The following is a 24477-nucleotide window of genomic DNA, read 5'->3' as shown; positions in this document are numbered from 1 at the left end:
GCCAGACGATCGCACGGGGAGGCCCCCAGGTCTTCCTGAAGATCGGGGTCAAGTGCTGAGTGCCGTGATGTGCTAGCTGGCGAGAGGAGCAAGAAGCTAGTAGGGAATTTTATATCGTATTTTTTCCTTTTGATTTTTGTTTGCTCGGTGAGAAGTCTTGCAAATTGTACAGAATTGTATATGGATGTGATAATTGTACAGAGTTGTATATGGATGTGATAATTGTACAGAGTTGTATATGGATGTGATTGGTCTTGTTTTGTTATTCTTTTTCGTCCTCATTTAATCCCGGATGCTTGAAAGCTTTCTTTGTAAAACGAGATTGAACAGAGAAAGAAATCAGTCTGCATTGAGATGGGTCCCCGCGGGGATTAATTCCCCGCGCGGGGCGGGGCAAAACTTCTCCCCGACAGCGTTCACGGGGACGGGGACGGGGACGGGGACGGGGACGGGATGGGGAGCTATCCCCCGACGGGGAATTCCCCGTTGCCATCCTACCTGCGAGTCGTGTCCCCTGGTAGGCAGGAAGGCGTCATGCGGTCACAGTGACGCCTACTGGGTACACCGTGCACGCGGGTCAGACGTCCGGACGCACGCCGGCATGCGCGCCAGAGCTCGCCAGCCGGCCAGGCCTGACCCGACGACCTGGTCTGTTCGCGACCCCCGAGGCAGCACCTGCCATCGCCATTCCCTCGTCGTCCGCGCCGGCCGTGTCAGGGACGGAGCGCCCGTCACGCTGCCACCACCGCGCGCCCAGGCCCAAGTCGTGGGCTGGCGCCAGGCTTTGACTGCCGGGTCACGACGGCGTGCTCGCACTGGCCAGCGCCCAGCGGCCAATTTATAACCGGGCGGTTGGACGTCTCGTCGCTCCTCCACCGGCAAGACGTGGAGAAGAGCGGAAAACCCGCGGGCGCGGCAGAGCCGAGCCGACCGCGGCGTGCTGCCACGGACGCGACGGGCGCATGTGGACTCGCGCCGCGGTGCCGGCCGCTGGGTGCCGCGCGCACGGGCGCGGTCCGTGCCGTGTGCGTCCGGTCTGCCTGCCCTCCGCGCCGAGGGCCCGGGCGTGGGGGCGCGGCGGGGGCGTGGGGCTCGGCCGCCCGCGGGCCACAAGGGCGTTGCTGCTCTCCGCGCGACTACTGTTCTGCCTGCTTTGGTCAGTGAAACTGGTGGCTGGCTGGTGGTGCGCTGTCGTCGCCGAGCACAGCGCCCGTGCTGTATCTTTGCTCGTCGTCGCTGCCGCTCACGGCCGCTTAGGCAAACAGTAAAATCTTTTAGCTGGGAGCCTGGGGCCGTGGGTATCTCACACTTTTTTCAAGCGTTGGTGTACGTTGTAACTGTACAAGCGTCGCCGTGCACAGCGGCGCAGGACGCCGCTCTTGCTCGTGACAAAGGCATTGAACCCAACGGTAGGCATTGCGGATTTGCGGTGACTGTACCTGTGCCGCTGTGCGTCTGTACTGACATGCGGCCTACATGGATTTGTCCCGTGACGAGATGAGGCTCCGTTCGGGATAAGGGGAAAAAACTGACGTACTTGGGGTTGCAGAATGAAGATTTGAAGGTACTTAAGATTTGCTTGGAATTGAGGCATGCGTCACATGTTTGAAGGATTACACGAGCAGTTTCCTATTTCCTAATGAGATTATTGCATATCAAAAATGGCGTAGCGGTATTTTTGGTTGCAAATGTACATGACTACTCCTTGGTGTGGAAGAGCTACTTGTACCCTTCGTCAACTTGGGCCAAAGCCACGCCCACGCGCAATACATTTCCCAACACACAGCGCCGTACGCACGGCACGGGCACGACGCACGGTCCTCCACCACCACCGCTAAACCCTTCCGAAAGAATCCCCAAATCTCGCACGCCCCGAAGCCTTCAAGGCCCGAAACCCTAGCACCTCGGCCTCCCCGCCGCCGCCCCCCCCATGGCTCCCGGACTCCAGCGCTTCACCGACATTGCCGCCGACGGAGCGCCCCGCCTCGACGCCGCCGACGGCGAGGAGCTGGTCCGCGTCGACCGCGCCGCCTCCGTCGCCCTCGGCCGCCGCTCGCCGGAGCCCCCGGGGACCCTGTTCGTCACCACCAGGTAGTTAATAAAGCTCAGCTTACACGGCTACTCCTCCAACACCTCTTCCGATGCCTAATGTTTCGCTAACCGTTGGCTTGCTCGCCTCAACTAGGAGGGTGATTTGGCTCAGCGAGGTGGAGAAGGGCAAGGGCTACGCCGTGGACTTCCTTGACATCACGCTGCACGCTGTGTCGCGCGACCTGGAGGCGTATCCCTCGCCCTGCCTCTACACGCAGGTGATTGGACAAGCAAACTCTCCTTCCGCTGATACTGTAGTGCTCGTTGTGGAATTACTCCCTCTTGAGTCTTGAGGTCCAATAAGATGAAAGATTGATCAGGTGTAGCTCTGATGTCCTAACAGTTGAGTGCTTAAAGTGTGGGGTATACTCTACCTTGAAGTGTCTTGGACCATGGTCTAGGATCCAGGAGTGTTTTTAGCTGTAAGCTTCTTGGTGGTAGAGGCCTAGTGGGGTAGGCTGTACATTCCATTGTGAGATGCACTTACTGAGAGATCCCTTTGTTCTTGGAATTACAGAAACGTTCGGCTTCTATTTTGATTGATGTTTTGAGAATACCTCACAGCTTCTAGAGAACGGTGAGCTTTGATTGACAGATCATAGAATAGTTGTATGGGTTATTGAGTGTAGGACTTCTGTCACATGATGCGCCGTTGTTCTTTTCCTGACTATTGCAGTTGAGCTGTGGTGAAAATTGCAGCTGGAACAACTTCTGGCGTTTATAGCTTTGCATAGATTGGTGATTTGCTTGGTTTTCTTGGGCGTTTGTGATCAATTGTTCACAGTGGATACTCACAATGTTCGAAATTGCTTGTAGCTCATGCATTTCCACAGATGAACAGAGTTTCTCTCTATGTATATGAGGGGTGGTTTTGTCTCATTTGGAGATAGGTTTCTTCATTGCTACTCACCAATAAATCACCAGTTACCAGATGATGCTATAGAGTTCTTGAACAAAGCAAGCCCTCATTTGCATACAAATATATGGTACTCTTGCCGTGTTGGTTAAAATTTGTGAATGAGAACCCTATTGAACTATATCATAGCTGCATATCCTGATCCTGACAAGAGTAGATCCCATTTTGGTGTTTAATAGGTGTGCAGTGAATTAATGTGTCTGTTTCTCTCTGTTGTTTTATTTTTAATATAATATTCTCTGGTATAAATGTCTGACGTTTGGTCTATGTAATTTGAAGATTGAGGCAGAAGTTGGCACAGACGAGGAGGCTGGTGAATCAAATCCTGAAGCAAATGATGAATTAGAGCTATCAAGAGTCTCTGAAGTGCGCATTATACTGGGGGACCCTGCTCAACGTATCCTTTTAAATTAGCATGCCATATTCAAATATTTCCTTGTTTGCTTGATCTTGGAGTTCAAGTGCTTCCTGATTTAGTTTTTATGACTTGTGATCTATTGAACTGATTCAAGACGCTTCTAATTCCATTATGCAAATAATCCTCTCAGTCAACCCTTGGATATTTAATTGAAAAACTGAAGTTGGCAGACTACAAAATTTTCTTGTCTTTTGAGTTCATGAGAAATTTATCTAGTTCCATTGTTGGCATTGCATGACTTGTATCCTTGACAGTGCTTCAGTGGAGGCACTTTTTGATGTCTTCTGTCATTGTGCTGAACTGAATCCTGATCCTAATGCTGGTAAGATATCTTTACAGTTGATACTTAAAACAATTCTGTCGCAAAGCTATGTAATCTTTTGAATTTCCAGAGCGCCATGGGGAGAATGGTTGGTTCAATGGTGAAGATATGACTGATGTTGGCTGGGTTCATGGCGATGAAGACATGGTTGATGGTAAGTTTTCTTCAATATTTTTGCGCTAATGTGCGTGTGAGCAACATTTTGATATCTTACCTTCCATGCAGAAAATGTTCCCCAGTTCTTCAATGCCAATCCGATAGGTCAAAATGGTGGATTCGACCTCAGTCATTCAGTATTTGAGGTACACGACAAATTTGTTTGTTATTACACTCTTATAAGTTTGCTTTTAATGACTGCTGTAGAACTCTGGTTTAGACTCAGTTGATTCTTGAAGTCTTCTATTGGCGTTGCACATCCAATGGGGACAATAATGTAACACATATGAGTCTATAGTGGCCCTGGCAAGTATTTGTCTGAGTTACATGGTTATTAGATTTAGAAATAGTACGTGAGTTTGATGCAATATTAAAATTAAATTAATCAAGTTCTTGTGCTCAGTTAGTAAATTTAACTGAAGTGAATAAAATTTATCTGCAAAAGTTGGCATAAATTATCTGTGCTGCTGCATTTATGTTTCAGAATTCTCAGCTAACATCTGTTGATGTCTTTTTTCTCACAGCTTCAAATCAACGACCAGCGTTTTGAGGATGCAGAGGAGGAACAGGAGAGCCATGAAAATGGAGATTAGAAACAGGGATATGTTGCTCTAAGGCACCATGCGATTTATTTTGTTGTAGATCACTACCGATGCGTCTTGGTTGCCTACTGTTTCGTCTACACTTTCTCTTCCTCTTTCCTTCCTCGATGTTATAGGATTAACATCACTGAGCAACTTTCTGGAGTTGCATCGATGGTTACTTTTGGTGAGAAAAGGTCTTGCTGCTGGTCAAGAATGTAACTTGTAGAGCATGATGGAAAATCGTGTGAAATTAGTTCGGTACTTTTGATCTAACAAATAGAAGGTGAGATTGGGAAAAGAAATATATTATCTTTTCCCTTGTATATCGTGGCACAGCTATATTGCGTCTGTTTGCAATCGCTGTTCTCAGTCATTTTGGATGTCACCTGGAGGCTTTTTGTCACTTCGTCAAAATTCAGAGTAGGTATTGCCAGGAGCCATTGCTTAATGGTACGTGCTTCATGAAAATCAGAAACATATAATTAGCTAAAGGGCTACGATGTGTTTATCTTTGTTCAAAAAGCAAGGCCAGCTTCAGTTCTAGAAATTTTTTGAATCACTTGGAGTTAATTATTAACAGCTCTAAAAAATCTTGGAACTGCAACTACTCAAAGCATTTAGTTGAATCATTCTGTTCATAGTTTAGATTAAATACAGATATAAATACTTTATCTTTGAGCTGGAGTTGTGCGAAACATGCCTCAATATCCCAATCTCGTTTCCACCTGAGTTCCAACAAATGAAACAGGATTTAGGGTATTTTTTAGGTATCGAGCAAAATAATCATGAATACAGGTGAAATTTCTTTTGAGTTTTTTTATGACTCAATTTTCGAGCATAAATCACATATATAGGGTTTGTACTCAGAGTATTCTTTAGGTGAATCCAGAGTAATTTTGCAACTACAAAGAGTATTTGTTTTGCTGTGCTCAAGGCTCTGCCTTCGCATTGAAGTTTCTTGGGCAAATTTGCAGTTCGATTTTCGTAATGGCACTCTCCAATAAGGGTTGAAAATAACTGAAAATATGAAATTATTCAGAAAATTTGTTTTTTATTATCTTTGCGGTCGTGCTTTTGTATAAGTTTCAGGTTGTATTCTTTCAATAGTACAGTACTGTCGATCGGGGGATAAACCTGAAAATACTGGAGGACAAAATTTTCTTCTCATAAACCGTCTGTTCTGGCTCTAAAACCGCCTACTTTTATCTGAATAGAAGAGGACACTAGAGGACAAGCAAATGGTAGAACTAGATGGGCCGTCTTAAGCCTGGTTCCAGTTGGGCCGACCCGTCCACTTCTCATATAAGTAGCCTCGAACCCACCCCCGGGCGAAAACCCTAGCCTGCAGCGCCGCCTACCCCAAGCAGCCGAGCGAGGAAGCGAAGACCCCTTCCCCCCAGCGCAAGAGCACCATGGCGGCGGCGGCAGTTTACGGCGGTCTCAAGGGGAAGCTTGGCGTCGAGGATGCCCCCGAGCTGCAGCTCAACCGCATCCGCATCACCCTGTCCTCCAAGAACGTCAAGAACTTGGAGAAAGGTATAACTGAACCTCAAGAATCCAGACCCCTATTTCCTGATCTGGTCTTATATAGTCTTTTAGCTAGGCTTGATTGTATAAAGTATAAAACGTGATGATGTGTATACAAGCTTCCTTTTCCTGCTGATTTGTATATAGTTTATGATTACGCATTAGATCTATCTGTCGAACTCGTGGCCTGCGGTATTCTAACGTCTAATTGGAGTCTCGAGAACATGCAGAAATTTGATGTAGTATTGTAATTTTCCGCTGCTCTTTTACAATTTCCCGTTGGTTAGGATTGCGGGGTGCGTGAATCCATTTCATATTGTTTTGCTGGTGCCCAATTTCATGTACTGTGCGCTTGTGCACAAGTGTGCAGCCAACGTGCTATTTCTGATTCTGTTTGGTCCTACAGTAGGAAGATTTTCGCAAATGATACTGATTATGCGTCACTGCTAAGTCAAGTCATTGCAATTATTTGTTTGTCTCAATTGCAATGGTTGTGGCGTTTTTCTGGTTAGCTTCTAGATGCCTGGGGAGGTCTGCAGAATCTGGAGTTCATGGATCTTATCATGAACCTATTCAATGGGTCAATACCCACATCTTTGTGTAGTCTCTGTTGGCTCTTTTTCCTTGATGCAAGCTGAAATAATCTTTGCCTGTCATTATTTCCAGGAGTAACTGGGCAATGACAAATCTTTTAATGGTTGATCTCTGTGGGCCTTTCTTGTATTTTGTGTTCTGATCAAGTATGCTGTATGTGATGTGCTGCTTTAGAATTCCGTATCTTTTATACTAAAATGTATTTTTGTCACATAAGCTGCAAGTTGCACCATTGTGTTGTAGTAGAATCATATTCACGAAGTTTACCAAACTGATGATTATTGTGTTCTGCTGGTACATATCAGTTTGTGCGGATTTGGTGAAGGGAGCCAAGGACAAGCAGCTGAGGGTTAAGGGACCTGTCAGGATCCCTACTAAGGTTCTCCACATCACCACCCGCAAGTCTCCTTGTGGTGAAGGTAATGAGTTGTTTTAAATCATCTGCTGTTAAACTGGTGTCATGGCTTTGGATGATTTGACAAATTGAGTTTTATTGTGTCATCAAGCTATTTTTAAGTGCTAAGATGCTAATACTGTTAAGGTGCTAATTTTATACAGTAGGTGCTTTAATTGGTAGGGTCTCTTTTTTGTACTACTGCTAGATTTATCTTTCTTTTCACTATTGTGATCTGTACGTGGACCCATGGATCTGATTTGATATATCTAGTCTATACCTTGATAGGTCTTTTGTCATTTCCGGTTGTGAACTTGTGATAACCTTGAGTAACTTTTGACTTCACCTGGGTGCTCACGCCTATTCCTGTTTGACCCTTTTGAGTACATTTTTGTTATTGATAACTCTCTGATACTATTTTGTTGTTTATTATGTCCTGATGAAATTGACTAACCATATTGTAATTTGTTGATCAGGAACAAACACATGGGATCGCTTTGAGTTCCGCATCCACAAGAGGGTGATTGATCTGATCAGCTCCCCTGATGTGGTGAAGCAGATCACTTCCATCACCATTGAGCCTGGTGTTGAGGTCGAGGTGACCATTGCCGATGTGTAATGACGTGCAGTTCAGCTGTCATAAACTATTTATATCTTGTGTTGCATTAGCTTTGTGCTCCATTTGTGTGCTTGTAAGAGGACATCGAGTGATTGTTAGCACCCAAGACTGTATTTTCGCCGCCTATAATCCTATCGTAGCTGTCTGTCTGATCTGGGCTGTGCAACTTGAAATTTTGTTTGTCTATCGTAGCTGTTTGTCTGATCTGATATAAGGGATGTGCAACTCGAAATTTTGATTCAGTCTGTTTTCTCAGCGATTTGTTTCCCAATGTCGCACCTTTTGTTTTTAAGGCTTACTGTGCTTTTAAAGTCTTAACATGACTGTTCCGGCCAGTACTGTATTTTTCCTTTGCGGAATGGGGTCTGTTTTCAACAGTGATCTGGCGTGTTGTGCCACCATTTCGCTTTTTTTTTTCTGCAATAGTGGCATAGTGCACCATGGGCGCGTTCTTGGACAGCTAGAGGGAATGCAACCCCTCCCGGCCGCTGCACGCCGCCTTCGTGCGCCCACCGCCATGGCGCCATGCCCCGTTCGCGCTGCCGACAACGACATGGACGCACGGCAGCGACGTTTGCCGTTCAACGAACGGGCAGGAAGCCTCTCCAGCAGGAAATACCGAGGCAGACCGCAGTGGCCTTCTCCATTGGGCATTGGCTATTGCCTGACATCCTTCTGAATTACCGTAGTTCAGTTACAGGATAGTATCACATCACCATGAGTCCGTGACGTTTGTTACGGTAGATTGTCAAGGAGGTAGACTCACCAAGTCATACCTAGAACAAGAGGCTTCGAGATGCGTGCCACCGTCACAGAACAAAAAACAAAAGGAAATGCCGACTTGTTCAGGGAATCGTTGTTCGACGTGTGATCAGAGGAGATCCGGTGTGGAACTTGGTGTTCAACTCTGTCACCGCCACCTGGAATCCCAGCCTATTGGACCGACGACGCTTAACGGCTAAGGCATCCTCTATGCTAAACCCTGTCACGTACTCAAGCGAAAAGAAAGGAAACAAACGATTCCGTCTCGCTCGTTTTGCCACGAAATAAATAGGTACATCCTCACTAGTGCACTAGGTTCGCATTGTCAACCGTCAACAGGAGTAGATGAGCCGTGTTTTAGTGCCAGGTCTGTGCCGTATGAGAAACACTATTGCTTACGGGTAGGACGACGACTTGGAAGTCACTCAACGCACATGTGATGCGAGTGCGCATGCTCACGCCCCAGCCGTCAGCCTGTAACAGCTCGCTAGCGTCAAGGACTGCACAGTTGAGAGAACGGCCATAATCACCATACTATTTTTTTTTCCTTCAAAAAGAGCCCATAATCACACCGCCATTACGAGATGGTACTATTTGTCTATTCCTAGGACCTGAAGGGCAACACGATCACGCGATTTATACGGACCATGACAATCTGCCTCGTTCGCATCATGGAATGCAGAGGCGAAGCGAGACACGAATGGGCAAAATGGGACACGCTGATGGGGAGAGGAAGAAGCGTACCGACAGTCCAAGATCCGATTTCCGATCCTTTCTTTTCTTTTTTTTTTGAAAAGGAAATTTCCGATCCTTATCCCGTGATGAAATGCCACCGGCGCCGCGCGCGCGCGAGCGACCCCACCGGCCACTCGATGCCCTTGGGCTCGTGTGAAATGAAATCCAACCAAACGATAACGATGAACCAAAAGATTTTTGAGCCCTAACCGAAGCAGGCACCCCCAACAACCGAAAACGAAGCGAAACCCCGGCGGCACCTGGCACGTCCGGCCCCCACGCTGCGCCCCCCCCACGGATTCTCAATCAATCAAAATCAAAAAAGAGAAAATTTCGCTGCAACAGCATCTTTGCCTTTGTTTTTTTGAAAGGAAAGATCTTTGCCTTTGTGATTTTGCAAGCATTTTAAAGTTTCAAGATATACCGAACGTTTAAGGATTGCATCAAATGTACACACGTGATAGCCTTGAGGCTTTGGACACGTATATATGCGATTTGCGATCTCTTTTTCTCAAGGACAACGTCGTATCCTCGTCATGGGCACTACTGTTTCTTTTATGGGCAGTCGGTAGTCGGTAGTCAGTACAGCTCGCTTATACTAGTAAAGAAATAAAATTAAATTAAATGAAGAAATATAGTATAAAAATAAAAAGGAGGGTCATTCGCGCTGACCCCACACGCGCGCTCGTGGGAACTCGTGGTGCTCCTAAAAAAAAATCTAAAACGAGAAAGTAAATAAAAGGGAGATGCGAAAAATCCTCGGAATTTCTCCCCAGATGTAGCGCCCCCGCAAACCAAATCTGAGGAAGCAGGCCCCCTCGGAACCAAATCGAAACCATCCGCTCCTCGAAAAAACGGCAGCAGCAGCCCAAGCGCCGCCGCGCGGACCCAATCGCCCCCAATCCCCCGCGAGCCGAGATCCGGGGGCCAGCCGCATTGCCGCGGATCGAGGAGGGGATGGCGCCGCAGCTGACCGGCGCGCCGGGCTCGGCGGCCGCGGCGGGCGGCGCGGCGGCCGTCAAGCCGCAGTTCCACCACTACCACCACCACCGCCTGCCCCCGCGCCACCACCACCCGGCCCCGGCCTCGCTCCTCTCCAAGCTCGCCTTCTGGTCCGTCTGCTCCCTCTCGCTCCTCATCGCCTTCCTCCTCCTCTCCCCCTCCTCGGCGCCCGCCCCGCGCGCCGCGCCCGAGTCCCCGCGCCGCTCGCTCCACGCCTCCCCCTCGCCCACCGCCTCCTGGGGCGGCGCCGCCTGGGAGAAGAAGGTGCGGGCGTCGGCGCGCGTCAGGCGCCCCCGGGGCTACTCCGTCCTCGTCACGGGAGCGGCCGGGTTCGTCGGCTGCCACGCGGCCGCCGCGCTGCGCCGCCGCGGGGACGGCGTGCTCGGCCTCGACAACTTCAACGACTACTACGACACGGCCCTCAAGCGCGGCCGTGCCGCGCTCCTCGCCCGCTCGGGAGTCTACGTCGTCGACGGCGACATCGCGGACGCCGAGCTGCTGGCCAAGCTGTTCGACGTCGTCCCGTTCACGCACGTCCTCCACCTCGCCGCGCAGGCGGGCGTGCGCCACGCGCTCGTGGACCCCATGTCCTACGTGCGCGCCAACGTCGCTGGTCTCGTCGCGCTGCTCGAGGCGGCGCGCTCGGCGAACCCTCAGCCGGCGATCGTCTGGGCGTCGTCGTCTTCAGTGTACGGGCTCAACTCCCATGTGCCTTTCTCCGAGCATGACAGGACGGATCGACCAGCCTCTCTCTATGCAGCCACCAAAAAGGCTGGCGAGGAGATCGCTCATGTCTACAACCACATCTATGGGCTTTCACTCACCGCTCTCCGATTCTTCACTGTCTATGGGCCTTGGGGGCGTCCAGACATGGCATACTTTTTCTTCACCCGGGACATCCTTGCTGGTCGGCCGATCACGGTGTATGAGAGTGCAGGTGGAGGCTCACACCAGACTACCATTTCCAGGGATTTCACCTACATTGATGATATTGTGAAGGGGTGTGTCGCGGCATTGGATACAGCTGGTCGGAGTACAGGCAGTGGTGGCAAGAAGCGAGGCCCGGCACCATTCAGGACATACAATTTGGGGAACACTTCTCCTGTGCCTGTTACACAGCTAGTGGATTTGCTGGAGAAGCTGCTCAAAGTGAAGGCTGTGAGGAAGGTTGTCAAGATGCCAAGGAATGGAGATGTGCCGTATACGCATGCTAATGTAAGCCTTGCACAGCGGGAGCTTGGCTACCGGCCGTCCACAGATCTCCAAACAGGGCTCAAGAAGTTTGTGCGGTGGTATCTTGAGTACTACCATCCTGAATTGGCTGAGAAGCAGAAGCAGTATGCCGGTAGCAAGGGCAAGGGTTCACGTGGTCATAACGGCAGCTCGAGCAGTGCAAGATGACTGTCTATTCAGTGTCTTTGTGGCCTCTCCTGACGGTGTGTATCAGAATTCTACCTCCATTGCTTACTTCATCAGATTGAGAGGCTCATTTTGCTCAGCACATTCTGAAAGTGGAACAGAAGTTAAGGAACAATCATTAGGTAGTCATAATTCAAAAGCCTGTTGCTTCTCTTTGCTACCTTGTAGCTGGGCATTTAATTCCTAGGTCCATTAGTTGGTTCTTAGGATGACACTGTTTGGAAGGTGTTTCATGGGTTATGGGGGAAGGCATTCTGTTGCAAAGACTACAATAGATTCTTTTAGTAACATTTTGTACCACGGGAGAGAACTAAGTATATCATGACCTGCTCTTGTTCAATTTAATTAGTGATGATCTACGATTTTCCTATGCTCCATCTTTTGCTGCTGTGCGTCCTCTTTATCTGTAAGGTGGTGTGGCTGAGCAGATAGGTTGCAAAATTATTTTTGCCATGAGAGTCTTTAATTCTACTAAATCCGTTTTGGGTCTGAAATTTTATGTCGTGAAGTATGTTTTCAGGTCATACAATTATAAACCATCCCGTCATTGAATTAATGTCACTTGCCTTTTGTGGGCTTGTTAGTGTATTAATTTTTGGTTAGTTGTGATTGCCATTGCTAGAGTTATGAAAGCTTTATAACGGTGTTAGAAATTTTCCAATATGTAGTTAGCATTTTATTGTGTAAATCAAAGATCCTTCAAAAGAAATTGTGTAAACCAAACAATGCTTATGCATTTTAAATGTGTATGGGCTGAATATAACAGTATGGATCTACAATTGTTAGGGAAACACAAAGTGACAATTGGAGGGGGTTCGAAGGTATATATGATTGTGCTTTGTGGGAACTAAGGAGTACTAAGGTGATAATTATCTATGTTTGATATAGTAAATAAATAGCAATATGTGCTTTGCATCTTTTAAGATCTTATGCTACCCCTTGATTGTTTTTTGATTCAATTTGTTGCACATGGACACAATAGGATGAGATAGAACTGTTGAATACCTGTTCCAGCACTACTGCTTGATGATACATTGTATCATGCATTCATGCTAGCAGCCATTTGTGAGGAATGATGTAGAAACAAAGAATCCATTTAACAGATCAAAAGGCCTTGCAGAAGCACAGGTTGGAGCCATATTGCATCAGAAAATGTTAAAATTCCAGCCTATTGTTGCGTGCACTTACAGTTGCTCACGTGGTGGTCAAGCTACTCCAATTGACCATGTTGTATTGGATGTGGCATTTCCTAGATAAAGCACTTAGTCATGATGAAGCTTGCTGATGATTCTGCAATTACATGATTGTTGTTGCTCTATGATTGTAGTGCTTTTTTTTCAATCTGCATAAGCATAACTGTAGGCTTCAGTCTGCATGATTATATTGATGCTTTAAAGTGAAGCGGAATTCATTATGCTAAGGTGCGTGCGTAAGGAGGAACTTTTGTTCAGTATATCTTAGTTTAACTGGGGACTGGAGTATTCAAGTGGTAATAGTAGATGGGTAGCAGCTTGTCTAGCCTGTGGAAGGCTCCATCATTTGTCCTTTTTGGGAAACAAATCCAGTGGCCTTTTTATAAGCAGCGTTATACAGGTGCGTGTGCAGGAATGATGTATCTGGCGGAGCTGCAGATCTGAACGTCGTGCCCAATGCAAAGTTTCATCTTGACTGGTTGACCACCAGAATAGACTGCTTACTGAACTCTTATTTCTTGCGCGTCCTTCCTTCTGCTTCCGCCCGTCCGTCCATGTGCGGCCTCCTTTCCTGGATTGTGATTGACATGCATGTGCTCTCTTATCGCCGGCCACGAATTGTGTATCCGCGATCCTCAGCCACGTCGTTGAAGTGGCAATGCTCCGTTCCGGAACGCGAAATTTCCATCTAAGGTCATCGTTCTGTGATGTAGGAAGCAGCGTACTTCTTTGAGCTCCAGTGCTTGTTGAGTTGTTGTTGCCCGTCTCCCTGTTTCTGTACATGGACAGCCGGCACAGATGTTCGGCGCCGTCGAATGTTTACTGCAGTTGGATCGGATGGCTCCATCAGGTCACCGAAGAGATAAGGAGGTTTGGGATGGGCATGGCCTGAGGGAGGCGCGATGTCGGGTGTCCGTAGCAATCGGATGACATTGCACTCGACCAAGCCAAGCTGAAGTGCTACCCGTCTGCAAACCTTGGAAGTATCAAGCATCGAGTCGCCGCCGCAGGTCCACAGCAGCTCACTGGGTCCCCCTTGAGATGAAAGAACTCATCGTCGAAGTTTTACTGACGTTTTTAAGTACGTTTGGTTCCTTTAGGACTAAACTAAATTATTTGCTAAATTATTTGGTTGCAGTGATTAAATAAGTTGAACAAAGGCTAAACTACCCTTAATCATTGCCTACCCTGCCCTCCTTCCCTCCTCCCAGAACCAGCGGAGACTTTCGTGCCTAGGTAGCCCCTCCGCCCTTGTGCTACCTCCGCCTCCCTCGCCGCCGGCCATTGTCCAACAATGGGACCCCACCGACAAGCTCGCCACCATCCTCCTCACCCTTCGCGCCCCTCGATTTGGCCCTACTCGAGCTTCGGCAGCCGTCCTCCTTGCGCCCTTGCCGAGGTAGGAAGTTTGTTGGCGGGCACCGTCCTCCTCTTCATTTGGGGTAGCTCGCCTACAATTTGAGGCCGCCGCTGTCGAATCGCCACCCTCCTATGGCCAAGGTCCTTCACCACCCCTCTGCTAGCCCTCTCGGCGGGCGGGTGGTCGGGGGTGGTAGGGGCCAGCGACAAGGCGGGGCCAGGGCGGTGGTAGCGGGGTGGGGGTCGGGGGCGGGGCAGGTGCCAGGGAGGGTGGGGGCTGGCGACGGGGCGGGTGGGGTTCTGAGGGAGGTACGGGGTATTAATGAGGAATACACCCTGTCCAAGGTCCCTTTTAATCTCTATAAGTAACCCTTGAGGACTAAAAGACTAAAGTTTAGTAACTTTTAGTCACCTATTTAGCAATTCAGGGACTAAAAGTGACTAAACTTTAGTCCCTGAAGTTCAGCGGGGCAAACCAAAACAGGGCCTTAGTTGTTCACGGCAACACACTGGTGGACTGGTGAGCAGCACCAGAATACCACCAGATCGTGGCCATACTCGATCCTTGGGCCAAGTACTGCATGGCCCGCTCAACCGGCGGCCTGCCAGCCGCGGCACGCAACGCGGCCATGAGCCCATGAGCCCTCGTAGGCCGTAGCTCGGCTCTAGACCCCTTAGCGGCCTGCCAACAATTACCTGCCTTCTTGCTTTGTGGGAGTGTGCCACGCGAGCCCACTCCTCACGTCACGGACACACCGGCCGCCTCTCCTCCAGTGATCCAGTCTCGACACCACCACGCGCCCACACCACGCGCGACGCCGTTCCGGATTTCTGAAGCCTAAAGGCCGCAGGGCGCTGGGTTGGCCAGTGGCCGGAGGAGCTGTCTCCCGTAGTTCCGTTCCTTTCACAAGTCACAGGCTACTCACTCGAATGGTATTTGCAAGCCAGGAGGTGCCACTGAAAAAAAATAATCAAAATCAACCATTGACGCACGCCCCCCACAAGTTGGTGCACCTGGCAAGCTGCAAGCCACGCCTACCTTTTTCTTTCTTTCTTCATCATTTGTTTAACGGAAGTAATTAAGTTAGGCAGTTAGCGTTGCGTCGGTGGCAAAGCGAGCGAGGAATCCTTACAGCTAGCCGGAGCGTAACTTCGCACAGGGCGCACGCGGCGGCTTCAGCGAAAGGCATCCCGAGCAGAGAAAGGCAACCCCCGGCAGGCTTTGCGCCTCCGCCCTCCGGTCCGGCAGCAAAGGATTCGCGGAATTCGCGTGAGCGTTCGTGGTGACGGGCGCAGCAGTACAGCACCAACCGCGCGCACCTGCGGAGGGGATGCGCGCTGCCCGGGCCTTCGGCGACCACTTCACTGTCTTTCCATTTCGAAATGCCCCGCTCGGCTGCTCCCATGATTGGTGCCGCGGACGCTGTCGCCGTTAATTGCCGTGCCCCTCTGAAAGTCTGAATCATTGCAGCGGAACTTAACGTTCATTAAGCAGAGCACTAGAGTTCGCTTGGCGATCGCTGTTGTTCAGCTCTGTGCCTTGCCGTTGCAGGCCGCTCTGCCGACGGCGAGTCCGTGACGCGACGCCGCAGAAAAACCGCGTCGCCGACTCACCGTCCGTCGTCCGACGGGATGGATGGACGGCCGGTGGGCGGTGGTGGTGGTGCGGTGGTTCTTGGCGAGCCACAAAGGATGGCTAGGTGGCGGTGGCACCGTGACAGGCGAGATACGAACTGATCGATGGGTTCCGACTTCCGAGTGCGACGGATGACCGCGGAAAATGAGGTCCGGAGAGTGAAACTGATCGGAAGTTTTCCGAACAAAACGACTGGACAGTGGACACCGGTTTCAGACCGCCACAGCGCTGCAATCCACTGGAAGCTTCAGCTACTGCTGCTAGCTCAAAAATTAAATTGGATTTCCCGCATAAAAGGTCCCCCCCTCTTGACGGGCGACGGCCCAACCACCACTCCTTGTCTTCCTCCGTGTATTCATCCAAGTGCTGTCCGCTTCTTGAACACGATAAGCTTTATTTTTCTTTTTAAAAAAACACAGACGAGAGCTGGACCGACAACAGGACAAGCATGGGCTGAGAATGGAGACGCACGACTCCCAGCAGCGGTCTGAAGTCTGAACCATTCAGGCATGGCCAGATGGAACGATAGAGGAGGGAGCAAGTGCCATGATTGAATTGCCTGCGCCGAATCCAGTATCCATAATCCACTCTTGTCGCATCTACTCTATTTTCCTGTGCGTACATGCCCGTTTAGTCACTCTGACCTGATCCGAGTAAGTAGTGAACCTGTACTTCCACGTTGAAGTGCTGGTATATCTCTTGTAGTGGCACGTATGATTGCTCCCACCAACTGCCGTCACCGGTGGAAGCAGCCAACAGGCCAGAAAAATGGAAAGCAATACGCAGAAAGTCCAGAGCAAAAGATAATCAATGGAAGGCCTAAAGCATACCAAAGTACTGCATATTTTTCATCTGCAGATGAGACCGGGCTAAGCAAAGAATCTCTCACAGGAGTGTCCATGCAGTTCCCGAGTTTGGTGGAGAGAGGGAAGAAAGCTGGAGATGGTTCCAGTCAATTCCAAGACAGGGAAGCAAAGCAAAAGAATCTTGAAAAGCAGCAAATTCCGAAACATAAACAAAACTAGAACTTTTGATTAACAGAAAACCAGAACCAGGCTTACATGCAGCTAATCGAGTATCATCCTCATACTCTATAATCTAGCCAGTTGCAGAATCCGTATTATATATGTACATGGATGGATCATCAAGCAGCACCAGAAAAGCATGGAATCGATCGAGCAAAGACCGAATTAATTACGTGTATACATGAATATATCAGGATTGAGGAGGGATTCATCCATCATGGCCTCCACATGTCCCTGATGGTCTCGTGGAAGCTTGCGAGCACGAGGAGGAGCACGACGAGCATGGCGACGCCCCATGGCGAGCTCCCCTCGGCGGGCCCGCTGTCGTAGCCCGGCCTCCAGCGTCTCTCGCTGGGGTAGAAGCCGAAGAAGTAGCCGTCGAAGGACTCGACGGAGGAGATCCAGCGGATGAGTAGCACGAGCGCGATGGGCACGGCCAGCAGCGCCCAGCTGAACTGCTCGGCCGCCTCCTCGATGAAGTCCTCGTAGGTGAAGAACCACGACACCCCCAGCAGGAGCGTCACCATGAGCAGGATCAGGATCACCGGGTACGGCAGCGGCGACAGCGTGAACGCCTCCACGATCGACGACTCCGGCCGCCGGTCGCCGTAGTACGACATGGCTGCCTTGGTTTGGTTCGGGCCCTCTGGTGATTCTTGGCTTGGGAGGTCGATGAGAGGGGAAAGCGAGGGAGGGAAGGAAGGGGAAACACGCGGACGGAGGTGGTGGCGGAACCGGCGCGATAGTAGGGATATAGAAGGGGCGTGCAACCAACCACGGATCGTGTCGTGCGCGCGGCGCGGGGATGGGTGCGTGTAACGGCCCGAAGGGCTCCTGCTGACGTGTGGAGAGATCGTGGGAGCGTAGCAGAGGACGCCTCGTCCTGCTGACGACTGATTTGACACTCGGAAGCTCACTCAAATACTCCTCGTGTGTGATTTGTGGAGGATTCGCACTAGAGCGACCCCAGCGTGCGTCTGGTATGATATGAGCGACAGAAGCAGATTCGGATTAGAGTAATCGACGAGGGGGGTCGGTGCGCGACGTCTGGTGCAGAGACGCGTGGAGGCCGGCAGCACGGTCGCGTTCTTTTTTTTTTTTCCGCCTTCTTTGTGTGATGCGTGCTGATATGCTTCCTTGAGACTCCCTGGTGATAGTTCAGCGGATGAATCAGTCATCGTCGAAACATTTGAGCGTTAAATTCTCTGAATTCCTGATCGGTTTCGATCTGGATGCCGTCGCGCTGGTACAGGATCCGTGGAAGGTCCGAATTCTGGTCTAAAGAAGGCACTGTCCAATAATTGGATCGCAAATTGTGATCGGGACTTACTAGAGCTTGTGTATGGTCCTGGATGTTTGCCTGAAGACGAGGGAAAGCTAGACTGAAAGGATCTTCTGTAGCCGTACTTGCGTATATTTCTACAGGCAAATTGATGGACACTTGCCCCCTGAATCGTGGGCAAGAAAATTTCTAGTAAAAAAGCTACCATAGCTCCTCTGACGTTTGACGGGATATGTCAGCTGCTTTCGTACAAATTGTATTTTTTTCCTTCACGTTTCCGTCATAGTTTCAACAAAAAAAAAAGGTTTTCGCCACAGACATTGTATGTTTCCTTTTTAGAGGATTGTAGTCTTGTACTCGCTCCGTTCTAAATTATTATTCGTTTTAATTTTTCTAGATGCATGATTTTTACTAGTATAGACATATCATATATCTAGGTGCTTAGCAAAAACTATAATCCAGAAAAAGTAAAATAAATTATAATTTGGGACGGACGGAGTAGATAGGAGTATGACGAGATTCCTCTTTATTTTCTTCTTCCCAAAAGACTAATGAAGGAGAAAGGTTACTACTTCTTACATAAATGATAGTTTTTTAAGGATATAAATGAGTATTTTTGAGAGAGAAAGAGAACGTTGGTAATGATGGAAGGAAATCATAAAAGCCTCTTTTGTTGTCCAGCCCACCACAGCCCAGGTAGCCTCCTTTTCATCAGCCCAAATTCAACATAATATAATTCGAGGACCACTCCTCCTTTCCCGTTTTGGGCGTCCAGCCCAACCCTACGGGCCACTTTGGGAACTCAAATCCCTACAGAGATTCCTGCACTTTCCCTGGGCTAGAAGCCCACCCAGAAATTTTCCCCGGCATTTGGAAACGTCCACGACGGGCCTCTCCAGCCCGACCCCTGCATTTGCCCCGGGCAAACACACCCCACCTCGACCCATCGGGCGTTGTTCCCCGTCATCTCATCCGCTCCCACTATTCTCCCCGACGCGACGCGAGGTTGTGTGCTACCGGCGGCGGCTCCTTGATCCTATGCGGCGACGACTCCAACTCATCCTCGTCCGCATCCACCAGCGTCTCCACCTCAGTCTCCTCCTCCGTGAGGGAGCAGGGGTACCCGTAGCTATCACCTCCACCTTTGGGAATCGCCTCGGCAGCTGCATTGCTCCCACCGACTGGCAGATGAGCTCCGTCCAAGTTGGTCTTGTCCTCTTCTGCGACCTTCTTCCCCCATCCCATCACTATTTGTTCCCTTAATTTGCTTGATTTTTTTTTTCCGCTATACCGGATTCAAAAATTCTTGGATCTAGATTAGGATAATTTTTTTCTTGTGTTTCAGTTCCTGGAATAGCTCAATAGCATCTCGATTCACCTATTAAAGATCACGTGCTCCTTGTTTCTGAGCTAGGTTTTCCATAGTATGCTTTGCTACCAGATCTTTTGTGAAATTTTTGTTAGCTGGGAAGTGTCAAGATTTACTTGGTTGCTAATACTATTTTCCTGTGCAAGAACCTTCTAATATTAGGCTAAGTACCAAAGTTGTTGGAACTATTGGTAGTGTAATAGTAATTTTTGCGAAGCTTGCAGTGCAGAACATGCTTTGTTAGATCATCTTTGTTAATCAGTTTACTTTGTCAACCATGACTTTGTTTAGTTGCGCATCACCATTATAGTGAAGAAATATCTCATCTCCAAATCCACCATTTTGTAATATCAATATTTATGCATGTAACATTATGTAACACACAGATGAAAATGTATCAGATTTAGTTTTCTCACCTCCAAGGAGCATCCTGAGTAGCTCTGCTTCTTAGTGTGTATATCTTTCTGTAGAAATGTTAAAACAGGACAAAAGTGAAAATAATCTCATATTACATATCTTATCTGCAACATATTTATTTTATTATTTTATCATTCATGCTCGCATTCCGTTTTTTTAACTAAGTGCTTGCTTTGCTGGTTAGGATGGACCTCTAAATTATTCTTCTCCTAGCCTTCTTTCTAGCTATGACATTCTTCTACACATTATCTTTGTGAATACCCTGTTTGATCATACCATATCATTCCATCTTCTTTGCAACTGCAATTAAGATACAAGGATAATCTAGCATGGCAAATAATCATGGCAGGATGTTGAAAGTGGGAGTTCATATCTGATAGACTACTGAGCACTTGAAATTCCAATGTATGTCTTGTTAGACCATATTTTCTAGCTTGTTCGTATTGCTTACTGTTGATCTAACTGGCACTGCGGATATCAAGAGCCACATTTGCAGATGATCGAGCCAACAAGCTTGCCGGATGGAGTCGACCATATGCCATAGATTAGCTTCATTTTTAATTCTAGCATGAACTGGACTCTCCTGTCTTATTCTATATCAAATTATTGTGAATGTGCGGATGCCTATAATATGAACAATTGTGAATGTGTGGATGGAAGGCCTATAATATGAATATTGGTGCAAATTTTAGCTATTTATCATAGATTATTGATACAGATAATATAATTATTTCTCATGTAATGCTTGTGCTTAATGATGTACATTGCTGGTTTAAAAATTTAGAACACATGATGAAATTTGGTGGGTCCCAAAGGACTAAAGGAGTACTTAAGTATAGTCTGTAAATTTTATTATGTATTTACAAGAGCAGTCGGGTAGGGCAGCGGCAGGTATTTGACACGTTAGCCTGAGTAGTCGGACAGGGCAAACGTGCCCCTTGCCGACCTCCTCCATCTCCAAACAACGCCGGGTGGCGGGGGAGGCCTAGGGGAGCGCCACCTGAGGAATCCAGTGGCCGGTGGAATCCTTGCCGGGGCTTTTCTTCCACTGATTAATTAGCCACCGGCTTCCAAATTAGCCCTAAAATTTCACCCGCGGCCCTCTCGTGCGATGGTGCCTTCCCCTTCCCCGCAGCCTTGATAATCAGATTGGTTTTATTGGTTGTAATGGGTGGATTTTTATTTTGGGCTCCTTCTAGTTGGTTTTTACACCTGCGACCCTCTCAGGCGGTGGTGCCTTCCCTTTCTCCGTAGCCCTGATAATTGGATTGGTTTTATTAGTTGTAATGGGTACATTTTTATTTTGAGCTCCTTCTAGTTGGTTTTTAATAGACTGGCCCATTAGATGACTTGGTTCGATTTGGGGGAGTATGGAGGATATTTGGAGCGTGCTGTATTGTTTCGGGTCCGAAGGCCTTTCAGCCCGTGGGTTACAACCCGTTGGGCGTTCGTTAGCAGGCCGTCTCGTACTCTCGTGAGACCCTCCATCCGGCCGGCTATCCCCTCGAGGGCTCACGCCTCGCCTCCCTCCCCCCGCCGCCACGCCTCTGCCTCGCGCGCCGCCGTCACCGCCGCAGTCACACCTCCGCCTCGCCCACGCGCCACCACGCCTCGTCAACGGCCGGCCACGCCGCTGCCACGCCAGTCCCGGCCTCCTCCACGGCCGGTGGTGGCAAACCCTCAGCCGCAAACACTCGCTGCGCCGCGGTGACCTAGCGATGGCCGGAGAGGACGCCACCGTGGCCGGTACTGCGGCGGTAAAGAGGCCCCGGAAGGAGGAGGAGGACGAGGAAGACGATGACGAGTTGGACAATGTTCCAATCGCACTGTCTAGGGCCAAAAAGGCGGGCAATGCGAGCGCCTCCAAAGTCCAGAAGGAGGAGGAGGACGACGACGAGGAAGACAACCTTCCGATCTCGCATTCCCGAGCTAAGAAGGTTTGTTTGCCTTCCGTTCATCCAGATCTTATTCTTCAGCCTGCTTGCGGTGCGGGCGGTGTGAGCAAATCTAGATTTTGAGACATTTACTTGATTGTTTTTTGTGGATAATTCGTTTGTTGTTGTCTTCAGTCAGCTCTTTTTATCAACTTCGTTTGTGAATATTGAGAATTTGTGAAATGCGCCCACGCGATGTTGTCAGTCGGGATAACCTGGAGCTTATCTGGATTGCAGGGCATTTCATTGGAATTTTGGGGGTTTAGTTCAAATTAAGGCTTGTTAATTAATCGATTGCGAACCGCAATTGTGTTTTGTGCACTGTTATTTTTGTTTTCAGTCTGTTTTGTTTTTCCAGTGACATAAAATGACCCTAGTTAACTGAACTGTCTTAATCTTTCTTATGTCTTCTAGAAAGCTAATATCGTTGTATTCTGTAGGGAAACGAGAAGCAGAAAGGCACCATGAATAGCAGCACAAAGGCCTCTAAAGTTAAGAAACAAGAAGTCGAGTCTGACGATGATGATTTCATGGTTGCAATATTAACATCATTTTTATTCACTTCTATATTTTCCTTGGTTCTCATTTTGGGATTAACAATTGTGCACCTTTCAGCCAACTTCGCAGAAGAAAAACAGTAATGCCAAGGCATCCAAGGTCAAGAAACTAAAAGATGAAGATTTGGAAGATCTCAAGGTATGCTATCTCCTTGGTTTATACTGTGTTGTTGTTCATCTGCTTATTAGTTTGTTGACTTGAAGGAGGACAAGAAAAGAAAGAAAAGAGCGGGTGTCAAAGAAGGGGCAAGGATGATCGTTGTAAAGGGTGAGAAAGCGAAGAGAGAGAGGAAAGTGTATGACTTGCCAGGGCAGAAGCATGATCCTCCTACGGAAGTATGACCTTTCTATTTTCTTCAATCTGGTATTCATTTGTAAAACTACTAATTTTATTTTGCTGCAGAGGGATCCATTGAGGATTTTCTATGAATCGCTCTATGAGCAGGTGCCTACTAGTGACATGGCTGCAACCTGGTGAGATACAACATATACATTAGCTTGAAAGATTTGTGTTACAAGCAAACTAGATGTAGCTATAGTAGCCCATATCTTTTCTGGGATCAATACAGACCAATCTGATGCCCGAGAACCAATGGTATAAAAAATCTGTGTTAAATAAATTCTTGCCAAATCTTTCATGATTTTTGGAGAATAATTCTTCACAAAGAAATTTGTCAAGCGGTTATGCCACACTTTGGCAAGAAAATCAGTGGTGATATGTAGCGTTATGCCGACCACACTCGTAGTCTTTAACTATAAGTTTACTCTTTTTTCATGGCAATTTTAACTCGATATATACTTCTGTGTTAATTCTATCATGTAGGTGGGCTGCACATATTTATACCTGATAGTTGGCTGCAGTAGTTGTGGAGCTCTAAACTTTACAATATCTGAAGTTCTTTGATGCAAAGACCAATCTGAATGCCATTACCTCAAAATGGATGATCCTTTGTTGTCTAATATATGAGCCATGCCTTCTGTACATACTGGATTTGTTTTGTGGTTCTTAATAAATATCTTGTTGTGCTTAAAATAACATGTAGCATTATGTTCTGTTTGGTTTTTAAGATATGCAAAATGTGGAAAGGCAAACTAAGATTGGTCGAAATTACACCTTTCATTTGAAGCCATACCATCCTGATGTGAATTCCTTAAAGAAAATTCATGCAGTGTTAAATATCAAATCTCAAGCATTAATTTCTTGCACAGATAAATGGTTGCTTGCTATAGGCTGGAGATCTTTCTTGGTCTGAATTTTCAAAACTCGACAACTGTAGTTTCCTATTTAGAGTTGTCTAGCATGAGTTACTGTTAGTCATGAAAATAATCCTCTGGCCACAGAAAAAAAAATAAGTCTTTTTGTAGTTGCTTTAACTTGGTTTCAGTTAGTTTCTGTTCCTGAATAGATCATTCCCTCGGAATAATGTTCGACCCATACTAATTTGCCAAGTGCACTGATAACTGGCGAAGTGACAGCTTCTGAACCTGAATAAACATGCTTGTGTGAATCTTGTTGGTTCTGCAGCTTGTGTTAATTTATTTATCATTCAGTCATTCAGTGTCAAGAATTCAAGCATGCATCAACATTCTTGTTAAAGCAACCTAATATCTTTAATGACTCTTGCATAGGTTGATGGAATGGGGTTTGCTCCCATTGGATGTGGCTAGAAAAGTTTTTGAGAAGAAACAGGGCCAAAAGTTGAAGTCACCAGTTAAAACAACTGTTTCCAAGAGAAAGCCTACTTCTCCAACCAAGACACCGGCTTCATCTGCTATGAAGTCCGTTTCAGCTAAGAAAAGTGCTGGAAAACCGACATCTCAAAAGAAGAGGAAGGCAAGTAGCGAGTCAGATGATGACGACGACGATTTCGTGGCTCCTAAGGCAAAAACCAAAAGGCAAAAGGCCTAGTCTTAGAATCTCATTTTTAGCAATGAGAAGTGTTTTTCAGACAATATGCTAGATCAGGATAACCTTGGGAAATGATGAGAGAATTGTTGCTTCCACCTAGTAATGCTATCAGGCATCCGGTGTGAAGTATGTCGATCCAGTCTCTAGAGTTACCAATTGTTGTTGAACTCCATGTCTTCTCAGATCCAGAACAAAAGGGGCATGTTGCAACCTGTTACTTTGGTACCATTTGTCATGAGTATCTAACATTTGAATGC

General features: G+C 47.9%; 5 protein-coding genes across 5 annotated transcripts; 4 read left to right on the top strand and 1 right to left on the bottom strand.

The window, feature by feature from the left end:
* The first annotated feature begins 1760 nt into the window (after positions 1-1760).
* On the top strand, positions 1761-4872 carry LOC101764183 (chloride conductance regulatory protein ICln). The gene is made up of 7 exons (XM_012842936.2): positions 1761-2091; positions 2186-2309; positions 3287-3404; positions 3688-3747; positions 3818-3901; positions 3973-4049; positions 4428-4872. The coding sequence occupies exons 1-7, from the start codon at positions 1931-1933 to the stop codon at positions 4494-4496; spliced, it is 693 nt and encodes a 230-aa protein (XP_012698390.1). The 5' UTR covers positions 1761-1930; the 3' UTR covers positions 4497-4872.
* A 939-nt stretch (positions 4873-5811) lies between these two features.
* Positions 5812-7876, top strand: LOC101763112 (40S ribosomal protein S20-2). The gene is made up of 3 exons (XM_014805724.2): positions 5812-6023; positions 6914-7027; positions 7479-7876. Exons 1-3 carry the CDS (start codon positions 5900-5902, stop codon positions 7619-7621), a joined length of 381 nt encoding a protein of 126 aa, XP_014661210.1. The 5' UTR covers positions 5812-5899; the 3' UTR covers positions 7622-7876.
* A 2006-nt stretch (positions 7877-9882) lies between these two features.
* On the top strand, positions 9883-11909 carry LOC106804126 (UDP-glucuronate 4-epimerase 3). Its single transcript, XM_014804605.2, has one exon. It carries the CDS (start codon positions 10076-10078, stop codon positions 11519-11521), a length of 1446 nt encoding a protein of 481 aa, XP_014660091.1. The 5' UTR covers positions 9883-10075; the 3' UTR covers positions 11522-11909.
* Positions 11910-16733: 4824 nt separating this feature from the next.
* LOC101762304 lies at positions 16734-17616 on the bottom strand. The gene has a single exon (XM_004984942.3). It carries the CDS (start codon positions 17370-17372, stop codon positions 16968-16970), a length of 405 nt encoding a protein of 134 aa, XP_004984999.1. The 5' UTR covers positions 17373-17616; the 3' UTR covers positions 16734-16967.
* A 3664-nt stretch (positions 17617-21280) lies between these two features.
* LOC101761483 (ABC transporter F family member 4) lies at positions 21281-24455 on the top strand. The gene is made up of 6 exons (XM_004984940.4): positions 21281-21757; positions 22195-22287; positions 22370-22450; positions 22516-22647; positions 22715-22785; positions 23941-24455. Exons 1-6 carry the CDS (start codon positions 21539-21541, stop codon positions 24218-24220), a joined length of 876 nt encoding a protein of 291 aa, XP_004984997.1. The 5' UTR covers positions 21281-21538; the 3' UTR covers positions 24221-24455.
* The last annotated feature ends 22 nt before the right edge of the window (positions 24456-24477 follow it).

Source organism: Setaria italica, chromosome IX (assembly GCF_000263155.2).
Source record: "Setaria italica strain Yugu1 chromosome IX, Setaria_italica_v2.0, whole genome shotgun sequence".
Taxonomy (NCBI): domain Eukaryota; kingdom Viridiplantae; phylum Streptophyta; class Magnoliopsida; order Poales; family Poaceae; genus Setaria; species Setaria italica.
The sequence above is the reverse complement of the archived record's forward strand: the minus strand, read 5'-3'. Positions and strand labels throughout refer to the sequence as shown.